Here is a 9,782-nt window from a genome sequence, read left to right as displayed (position 1 = left end):
GCCAGGTTTGGACTCGGGAGGATGAGGCTTCTGGACCCGCGCCTGGTGCCCCCCACACTTGCGCATATACATCTAGTGCGGACATGTGCGCAGGTGGCTTTCCACCTGGGTGAGACGTGCAGGTAGGCACAGGTAAACGTACACGCCTGCGAGGTGCTGCGGGGTGGCACGGGTGCGGGAGCAACCTTCGGGCGGGGAGATGAGGAAGCCGGAGCTTGGACCGGGCAGAGTGGGGCAGGCAGGCAGGGGGCGGGGCTGCCCAGCTGGGCCGATGACATCTCAGCCGGACGGTGACCTGTCTCCTCGCGCTGTCGCACGTTATTTGACGTTTAAAAGTCTGATGTTCAGGCCGCTTTGCGTACTGATAGAGCCGGATCCAGCCCGCGGGAGGTGGAGCAGGGGGCGGACGCGGCCACTTTCCCGAGTGCCAGTACTGGCTGCTACTATCTCTGCACTGGGCCGGGTGGGGACTGCGGGGGGCAACGCTGAATAAAGGCGGTTTGATGATGAGCCCAAAGCCTCCCCCCAGTAGTCAGCGGTTTCCAAGGTAGCCCCGGATTGGGAAAGGACCAGGAGCCGAGGAGGGGCTTCAGGGTCATGTGACATCGACTGTGACGTCACCGCCCCGGGATTAGTGATCAGAGGCCTACTGTGCGCGCGAAAGAGCCATTTTTTGCCAGCCGAGAGCACGTGGTCCCTGCCCTCCAGGCGCCTCCAGTCTAGTCGGGGAGACTCGGTAGGGGGCAGCCCGGCATGGAGGGAGCTTTGGCTGGGAGGGCGTGCGTGTTGGGGAGGGGAAGGAAATCGGGTCCGCCTTCGCTGGGAGTCACATGCTTCCCGCTCTCCTCCTCCCCAGACTCAGTTTCTTCAGGTGGGTGAACCGGCCTGGCTGGCTTTGCCGGAGTGCGCACCTTCTCCCGCCCTGGTCCGGGGGAGGGGGGGAGGAAGGGGGCAGAAAAGGGGGCGGGGGAGGAAAGAGAGAGGGGGAAGCGCAAGGCCGCCTTCTCTGCCTCTGTTCCCGCCTCCGAACGGTCCTGGGTCGCTTTCCGGGGGATGGTCTTGTTATTCCCCGCCCCTCTGTGCCGGAAGCCCCGCCCCTCCATGTTGCGCGTCCGACCAATAGGACGCCGAGATCGGGCTCCGCGCCCCGCCCCAGCCCCGCCCCCGGCGTCTTACCCAGGAGTGGGCGGCTGCCCCCCTTTGTCCCGGGAAGCGGGGTCCGGGGTCGGGCGGTCGGAGGGGGGCGGGGGATGGGCTTGTTGGGGGCAGGGAAGGGCAGACATTATGGAGGAGGGTGCTTGTGGGGTTTACGAGACTACACTCTTCCCCCGCGGGCCGGTGAGTGGCGCGCGCCTCCCGTCCACGTGCGCTCCGCCGGCCCCTCCCTCCCCTCGGCTTCCACGTGACTCCAGCCCTAGCGTCTGAGCACTTCGGTTGGCCGGGTTCCCCATTTTACAGACGGGGAAACCGAGGCCTGCTAAAAAAAAAAAAATCAAAACCAAACAACCCAAGGTGTTGCTACTGAGGCGGGCCGGAGAGCCCAGCCCGAGCTGGACTGCTTAGTCTGTAGCCCCTTGCGTGAGTGTGGGAAGGAGTAGGAAGATCCCTCAAAAAAGGGCTGGGGCGGGGGGAGTGTCCCAGGATTGGAGCCCATGGTCCCATAGGCGCAGGCTGACCCGCTCCCCCTTCCCCCCATCTTTTACAAACTAGGAAACTGAGGTCCGGAAGCTAAAATAGTCCCTTGGGCCACGCAGGGAAGAGCAGACAGAGCATTAGAGTTGGGGGTTTTGCCTGGAGTCCTGGCGTCCCTCGTGGGAGAGGGAGGAAGGGGCTCTAAACCTTCCATCCCTTGAAATGAGTTCAATGATTGCCTCTACCCCCTCTATGGGAGGTCCAACTGATGGGGGGCAGGAAATAGAGAGGCGGTAACCTCGTCCCTTTTCGCAGCCCATCTCACTCGTAATTAGTTCGGCCTTTTTGCCGTGAGGTGAGAAGGAAAGAGGTCCTGGGTTCAAATTCTATCACTTATAACTGGGGTATCCTGGGACTGGCCATTTACTTACCTCTGCCCCACCCCCCACCCCCCCTGTGTCCTCCTGTGCGCCTTCTGCACCCGCCCTGGGCGGTTTGTAATGGATAGCTCCTGACTCAGGGAGGGGCATCGCGAGGTGACCCGAGGCCTGGCCGGAGCACTGACCAGGGCCTCTCCTAGGTGGCCCAGAGCCCCCCACCCGCTCTCCCGCCTTCCTCCCCGCGTGGACCGCTCTCCAGGCCCTTCGATTCCCCTGCAGAAGCCCCGGACAGCACCTTCCAGATGCCAGAGTCGGAGGACTTGAGCCAGCTGCGCCGAATGAACCTGGAGCTCCTGCGGCAGCTGCGGGTGGGGCAGGAGGAGATCCGCAAGTCTGTGGCCTGGGCCAAGGGGGCAGCCCAGCTGTTCCCCAAGCGCAAGATCAAAGAGGTAGGCGCTTCCCTCCTGGGGGGCTGAGGCTGGGGGCAGCAGGCCGCGAGGAGGAGAAGCGGGGGCGGGGCCTGGAGCAGCCTTCCCTTCTCCGTAGGGGGGCAGCCGCAAGGTGCCCGAGGCCTGGTGCGCCCAGGAGGAAGAGACCGTCGTGTCCAGCGCGTCCCCGCGCCACCTGGGCCGCCGCCCAGCCCTTAGTGCCGCCACTGGGGACGGAGAAGCCTCCGAGCAGGAACACAAAGGCAGGAGCCAGGAGACAGCCCTGAAGAGCCTCCTGGGCAGCAGCATGTCTCTGGCCAAGTCCCCGCCGTTCAACCAGCCCCAGGGGCAGGAACCCAAGGACTTCCAGAGGCCCAGTTCCAGGCTCAGTTCAGCAATCTTGCCATCTTCCCCCAAGGCCTTGGACTTGGGGCCCACCATTGATCCCCTGACCTTTGGGGTCCAGAGGCCCTTCCGCGAAACAGAAACCGTGGGAGGCCTCAGCTCCATCCAGCAATGGCAGAACTTCGAGGTAAGCGCAGTGGGCGGTGCTTCGGGGCGGGCGGAGCCGCCATCCAGTTCTGGGCCCTCTTCTGCCCCAGAGGGAGCCCTGCCCACATCTTGCCCAGTGGGCCTCCTCTGTTCTCATAGGCCGGGCACGTGGGGGCCCTCGGCCACCTGGAGGGCTGAAGGTAGTGGGTGAGGCCGCCCCGAAGCCCTCCGGCAGCCGTGGGAATTAGCTGGGCCCCCACCCTGCCCCTTCCTCCAGAGAAAGGCTCCGCTTGTCCCATCCGGGCCCTGTTCACACTGGGGGTGACAACTCCATGAACATTTGTGGAGTGCTGGTCCTGGGGCAGGGCTCGAGTGTCCTGCAGAGCCAGGGCAGCCACGAAGGGAAGAGCGGGATGTGACAGCCGGCTCTGTCCTCTCAGGTGCCTCCCTGGTTTGGTTCTCAGTCCATCCAGCCACAGCTGCGCTGGGTCCCCACCTCTTCGGCCCTGCCTGGAGAACAAGTGCCCTACTATCCCCAACATAAAGATTTTCTGGTTCCTGATGAGAGCTGGCGTACGAAGCCTTATTTAGGTTATGATGTGATCGCAGGTGAGTTGTCTTCTGTCACACACACACACACACACACACACACACACACACACACACACTCTCTCTCTCTCTTTCTCTCTGTCTCTCTCTCTCTCTCCCTTTGTGATGGAAGCTTTGGCCAGTGGGTGAACACTAAGATTGGGAAAGTAGGCCCGGGCCACATCACAGGGACACGAGGGGAAAGGTCCCGGACTGAGGAAGGTCCCGGATTTACTGCTTAACTCCATCCATAATCATTAAGTATGTACCAGGTGCTATGTGTGCCAGGAGCTGGGGACCCCCAGGCAAAAATGGAGCAATCCCTGCCCTCAAGAAGCTCACATTCAGCTGGGGGTAGACAATGTAGTCTGTGAACGTAAAGTCAGTATATAAATTAAAGCACATACGGAAACACAAAGTGATTTTGGGAAGGGGAAGAGTGTTCCTGTGTTCAGACCGTGGGCGGGGTTGGCAGTCATAGGGCCATATGTTTTAAGTCGGAGCTCCTTGAGCTCCTTCCTAAAGAGAGCTGAGAGCATTCCGGGCAGGGGGCATGGCCTGGGCTGAGACACAAAGGCGGGGCGGGGAATATCTTGTTGCCCACATGGCTGCGATGGAGACTTGGGGAAAGCAGTAATTCCCTGAAGCTCCCAACACTTGCCTTTATCACTAATGTTTTACCCCAGGCTCCTCAGCTTTTTTCCAGTTCAAGCCCATGTACTAAGCACCTGCTGTATGCTAGGCTCCAACTCAAAGATACAGGACTCAGGGGAAACAGTCCCTGCCCTCAGGGAGTTTTCATTTGCCGGACAAGCTGCCAGGGCTGGGCAGACTCTGGGACTTGTCTAAAATGAGTGGAGAAGGTGAAGGAGCCGCTTGTGGATCATGAGCGGGGAGAGACCCTTGGAAACTGCCTAGGCCGGCACTGCAGAAGCCACTTCTGGGCAGCACAGGCAGGATTAGCCCTCGGGGCCTCTGCTGTGCAGGTCCTGAGGAGCCTCAGGTCTCCTTGTGGCCGTGGAGGGACTGTATGGCTGCCTGCCGGCCCCAGAGCTGGGATGGGGAGGCTCCTCTGAGCGCGGACCAGAGGCTGGGCTTGGGGAGAAAACCGAGGCCCCCTGGCTAAGGCCGGTGCCCAGGGTCCCGGCTTGTGCTGGGCTTTGGGCCTGCGGCCTGCGCCTGCTGACTCTCGGCTTCCTCTCGGTGACCCTCACTGCCCCTCCTTTCCCACTCTAGGGTTGCTGGACACGGCATCTCCTGTCATCCATAAGTCTGAAAACTACTACTCGGATCTTCAGGATTTTCGGAAGGCTAATAAGGAAGAATGTATTTCCAGATACCCAGAGTGAGCGGAGCAGGATGAGCGGGTGGGCCGGGGCCGCCTGAGGAGGGGCCGCCCAGGCTTTCTCACACCTGTCCCCTCTCTCGCCCACAGGCTGGATCCTCTGGACTTGCCCTCTTCTAGAAACAAGGGAACTCCAGATTCCCATCAGTGTAAGTCACGCCCAAGGGCCCGGCCAAGGGGGTTCCCTCCCTTCCTCTCAGCCCCAGGGCCGAAACAGCTCGAGGACTGGGGAGGCTTTGGGGCGGCTGCCCTCGGGACGCCCAGGCCAGCCGGCTCAGAGATTCGGAGGCGCCCCCTCAGCTGCCGCTGGCCCCAAAGAGCCAGACAGAGAGCTGGGAGAAAGCAGGAGCCACCTTCATGTTGTGTGTCTCATGAATTTGTAGTGAGAGTGTGGGGGTGGCCTGGGAAAGGCCAGCCTTCCCTCCTCGGGGGTACTGCACTGTACCCTTGGGCTGAGCCAGCCAACCATCCCAGGCTGCCTGCTGTGGGCCCCCATCCCCGAGTGGCACCCTGCCGCCCCCAGCCCCCCTCTCCTTGCCATACCCAGCCTCGCACTCCCTGCTGCCTGCTGCCCCCAACCCCCCACTCCCTGCCGCCCCCAGCCCCCCACTCCCTGCCGCCTGCCACGTGCCCCTTCCCTGGCTCCCACATCACAGTCTAGCTCTGCTTTTGAGCCAAACTGCCCTCTTCCCCATCGCCCAGGTCTGGCTGTTTGCCTGGAATGGTCTTTAGCCCACGTGCTCCCCTAAGGCTGGTGCTCCCCCCCAGCCCAAAGCCTCTCCTGACCCCCCGCCCCGGGAGCTTGTGTTTGGTGCCCACATTTTGTTTGCTGGGCCCAGAGCTGGAAGGAGCCCCAGGGCAGCAGGGAGAGAGTCCAGGGACAGAGCGTCCCTCAAAGGGGACTGAAGCCTGGGAGGTTAATGGGCATGGTCAGCACCCAGGATGGGCACCTGGGAGACACAGCTCCCTGCTGGGGGGTGAACTGAGAGGACCTGGTACCCCAGTCACAGGCCGAAGGCGGAAGGGACTTGGGGGCGGGGAGAGAGGGAGGACTGGCCATCACAAGGGTCTTTCTGCCAGCAGAATCCAGCGGGCGTGAGGCAGGGCCGGAGTGGTCTCCCAGCAGCAGGGGCAGTAATTGGAGATGGGCCTGGCCAGCCGCTTCCTCCCTTTTTGGGCCTCTGAAGGCCAGCCCCGACCCTGGCTGGGGACGGGGGGAGAGTGGGCTGAAAGCAGGGGCTGAAAGCTGGGCAAGGGGGCACCTGGAGCGATTTTGAATATTCCCTTTCAGGTTTACATTGTTATCGAGTGAACCAGCGTCTGTTTACAGTTCCCCTGGATCCACTGGCCACCTGCCCCGTGTGCAAGACCTCCCGCGGCCAGAAGGGCCGGGAGACCCTGGATCACCCTACCCAAATCAGGTGTCTGGGGGAAGGGGCCTCGAATCTCCCCGTCCCCTTCGGGACCCTTTAGCCAAGTCAGCAGGAGGTTGTACACAAAGCTTCCAAGGCTGTAGATTTGATCTGGGCCAGCTCCTCTGCCCCTTTAGGGGGAAATGGAGGTTTAGGGCTACTGGAAGAGAGGTCAGTGTCAGAGAAACCCCTCCTCCCTTTCTGTGTTCTCTGCACGGGGCCCTGGGCATCCCCTGGAGACCTTCAGAGGAGGGTCTCTGCCCGACTGCTGCCCTCCCTGCACGTGGGGGCGGTGTGCGTTGTGAGCAGGGTTTTCTCTGGCATCTCCCTGTCTCTGGTGGTGCCCCCGAGCTGGGCATCTGGGCTTTGCTGCTCCCCAGCTGTGAGTCCATGGACACCTTGCGTCCCCCCCTCCCCCTCAGGGTGGGAGAAGGGCTGCTGGGCCTGGGCCTGGCGAATCCCCGGAGGCCCCTCTGGGCTCTGTCACCTCCGGCCTTCGGGGCAAGGACGGGACTGAGGTCTCCCTTCTCCCTGCAGAGTGAGCGTCCCCTTGTCAACCTTCCTGCCCCCCCACCAGTACCCCATTCATCGACGCAAAAGCTTCGACAGCTCCGACACCATGGCTTTGCCCCGGGTGAGTGACCGGCTGCTAAGCAGCCTCCCTCCCACCCTCTTGTCCGTCTCTCCAGCCATCAAAGCCACATGAAGCATCCTTTGGGCGCGTTTCAGCGCCGGGGGCCGGGCTGGATGAGCTGGGGCTGGGTGGGGGGCGCAGGAGGAGGAGCTGTTGGTGACCTCATCAGGCTTCCTGCGGGGGCTGCTTTGACCCTTTGCTCTCTCCCCTCCCCCTCACAGCACTGCCTGATGGGCTGGGACAACATCCCCATGCCGGCGTCCAGCAGCTCTGCCCTGAGCAGTCTGGACCTCCGGACCTCCTTGGACCCCGGTGCTCAGCGGGCAGAGCTCTTAGACCACTACCGCTCAGTAAGTGCCTGGCAGAGGAGCGCGGGGAGCCCCAAGGGGCCGGGGAGAGCTGAGGGGCCGGGGAGAGCTGAGGGGCTGGAGCAGCAGGCGGGGCCGGGGGTCTGTGCTGCCCAGAGGAGGGGCCCCTGGAAGCAGCAGCTGGTTTCTTCCCTTCCCGCCCCAGCCCTAACTCTGCTTCTCACTTCTAGTCATCTAGGACTTCCAGCTGGTGCTGGTCCGACCCGCTGCTCTCCATGTCGCGAGCCACACAGTTCCAGCTGAGCAACGTTTCTGAGCGCTACTGGTCGGGTGGCAGGCGCTTCCCCCGGCCGTGAGGGCCCGTCCCATCCCCAGCCCCCTCCTGTTGGTGGGAAAGGCCCAGGCCCCTAGGAGGGAAAGGCCGAGATCCCCCCGGCTGCCCCTCCAGCGGGGGCTCCTTCTCCTTGGGGCCAGACTTCCAGGCTGGAGTTATCCAGAGGCGTCTCACGCTGGTGTCCACCGCCCCCTGGCCCCGCCCCCAGGGAAGGAGCTGGGAGACAAGGGCATGGGCTGGGGCTCGGGCCCAGGCACCCCTGGGTCCTGTGTGCAGTGAGGGCCGTGAGGACAGAGGCAGCTGTTTGTGCCTTTTTAAAAATAAAGCTGAGCTCTCTCAGGAGCCTGGGCCTTCCTGCTTCCTGCAGAGAAGTTACAGGACCTGCCTTAAGTCAGACTCTCCCACGGCAGGCGTGGGGCCCGTGAGGGCGAGGCTGAGCCCAGGGCGGCCCCAGGATGAGGAGCCGAGAGCCCCGGTTCACAAGGGGCGCCCCGACTGCCGGAGCTTGCAATGAACACAGAATAGCAAGGAAAACCATTTATCCAAATTAGCACCAATGGAAACCAAGGAAAGTATGGGGGGGGACAGGTGGCAGTCACAGTGAAGGAGCCCTCATTCTGGGAGGCGACTTGTCAACCGAGACAGGGGCTCAGAGCCCACCCAAGAGGGAGCCAGGCTCGCGAGTAGCAGGCTGGGGAGGGGGCCTGGGCCGGCAGGAGGTGGGCTTGGCTTCCGTAATCCAGCAGTGGCCGAGGGGCGGGGCCCGAGAAATGGGGAGCTTGGGCCAGTCCCGAAGGGGACGCGGGCCAAGAACTGGAGCGCGCTCGTCTCACCAGCCAGCGGAGTCCGTCCCATTGGGCTTGGCTGCAGAGGTTATTTTGTATTGACTTCTCTGTGTCCACATCCCCCACCCCCATCACAGTTTAAGCTCCTTGGGGTCAGGGACTGTTTGTTTTTCCGTTTTGGAATATTGGGTTTTAGTGACTTGCTTAGGATCACACAAATCTGAGGGTGGATTTGAACTCGGGTCCTCCTGCTGCAGGGTCTGTGCTCCATCCACTACAGCGCCATCTAGCTGCCCCTGGGCTGCCCATTAGCTTATTGAACTGAGGGGGCCATTTCATGCTCCTTTCCTCCACCCCCAAACCACAGACTCCTCCCCTTTTTCTTCAGTGGCTCCTCATCTTTTCTAAAAACCCACCTGGATTCTTCCTGCACCATGACCCTAGAGAGCCCCGCACCCCGGGGACCTGAGCAAATCCTAGTCAGGAGCCTTGGGGGCAAGCCGAGCAGGGGTGGGGGCGAGTCACCAAGCCCCTCGGTCAAAGACATGGAAGAAGAGAAGTTGCCTGGGCCGGGACTCTACAAAAAGAGAAGAGGGGAGAGCATGAGAGAGCAGTTGGGGGCAGCCCGGGACCTCCGACTGTGCTGCCGAGAACTCTGTGCTGGCTTCTAGCCCAAGGTCCCCGGACCTTGGATGAAGGGGAGACCCCGCTGGGGGAAGGAGCCTGGGCCCCTTGGAAGGGGAAGCCACCAGAGCCGAGCCGTTTAAGGTCCGCTGCTGCTTGAACTCCAAGCCTGGGAGTCCTCAAAGTGACTGCGATTTTGCCAGACAACCCTGGGGTGGGGGTGGGAGGTGGAGGCTTTCCAGCTTGGGCCCTGCTACCCTGTCTGCACACCCCCTTAGCAACCCCTGTGCTGATGGGAGCAAGTTCCCCCATACCCGAGGCGGAGGGGACCCCATTCTGGGAGCATCTCCAGAGCCCCAGCTCTTGTGCTTTCCTTGGCTGGACTCGCACACAGGATCTTGGGGGCTGTCTCACCCCCCTCAGCCAGTTTTTTTTTTTTTAATTAAAGCTTTTTATTTACAAGATATATGCGTGGGTAATTTTTCAGCATTGACCCTTGCAAAACCTTCTGTTCCAACTTTTCCGCTCCTCCCCACCCTTTCCTCAAGATGGCAGGTAGACCCCCTACATGTTAAATATGTTAAAGTATATGTTAAATATATGTGTACATGTCCATACAGTTATTTTTCAGCCAGATTTCTTTAGAAAATATGGGAGAACCAAGAATGATGGGTACTTCCTAAGGGCTTGGGGTCAAAGTATGAAGTGATCTAGACAGATTGAACCTGTACTCGAAGGACTGACAATCTAGAGGTACAAATAAATGTCAGCCAGGGTGGGTGAGGGGGGAGGCTTAGAACACAGGGTGTCAGAGCTGAAA

At 61.5% G+C, this 9,782-nt stretch overlaps 1 protein-coding gene across 2 annotated transcripts; it reads left to right on the top strand.

Annotated features, from left to right (window-relative positions):
• Nucleotides 1–645: 645 nt before the first annotated feature.
• On the top strand, nucleotides 646–9,428 carry MIIP (migration and invasion inhibitory protein). Of its 2 annotated transcripts, none has more exons than XM_051988531.1 (10): nucleotides 646–736; nucleotides 2,213–2,461; nucleotides 2,559–2,972; nucleotides 3,373–3,541; nucleotides 4,757–4,865; nucleotides 4,956–5,014; nucleotides 6,157–6,286; nucleotides 6,815–6,911; nucleotides 7,133–7,261; nucleotides 7,450–9,428. In XM_051988531.1, the coding sequence occupies exons 2-10, from the start codon at nucleotides 2,315–2,317 to the stop codon at nucleotides 7,573–7,575; spliced, it is 1,380 nt and encodes a 459-aa protein (XP_051844491.1). In that variant the 5' UTR covers nucleotides 646–736; nucleotides 2,213–2,314; the 3' UTR covers nucleotides 7,576–9,428. The 2 variants fall into 2 exon arrangements, with proteins under 2 accessions (XP_051844491.1, XP_051844490.1); XM_051988530.1 differs by lacking the exon at nucleotides 646–736 and adding an exon at nucleotides 1,253–1,338.
• The last annotated feature ends 354 nt before the right edge of the window (nucleotides 9,429–9,782 follow it).

This window comes from Antechinus flavipes, chromosome 3 (assembly GCF_016432865.1).
Source record: "Antechinus flavipes isolate AdamAnt ecotype Samford, QLD, Australia chromosome 3, AdamAnt_v2, whole genome shotgun sequence".
In the NCBI taxonomy this organism is placed as follows: domain Eukaryota; kingdom Metazoa; phylum Chordata; class Mammalia; order Dasyuromorphia; family Dasyuridae; genus Antechinus; species Antechinus flavipes.
Note: the sequence above shows the minus strand (reverse complement) of the source record. Positions and strands in the feature narration are given on the sequence as shown.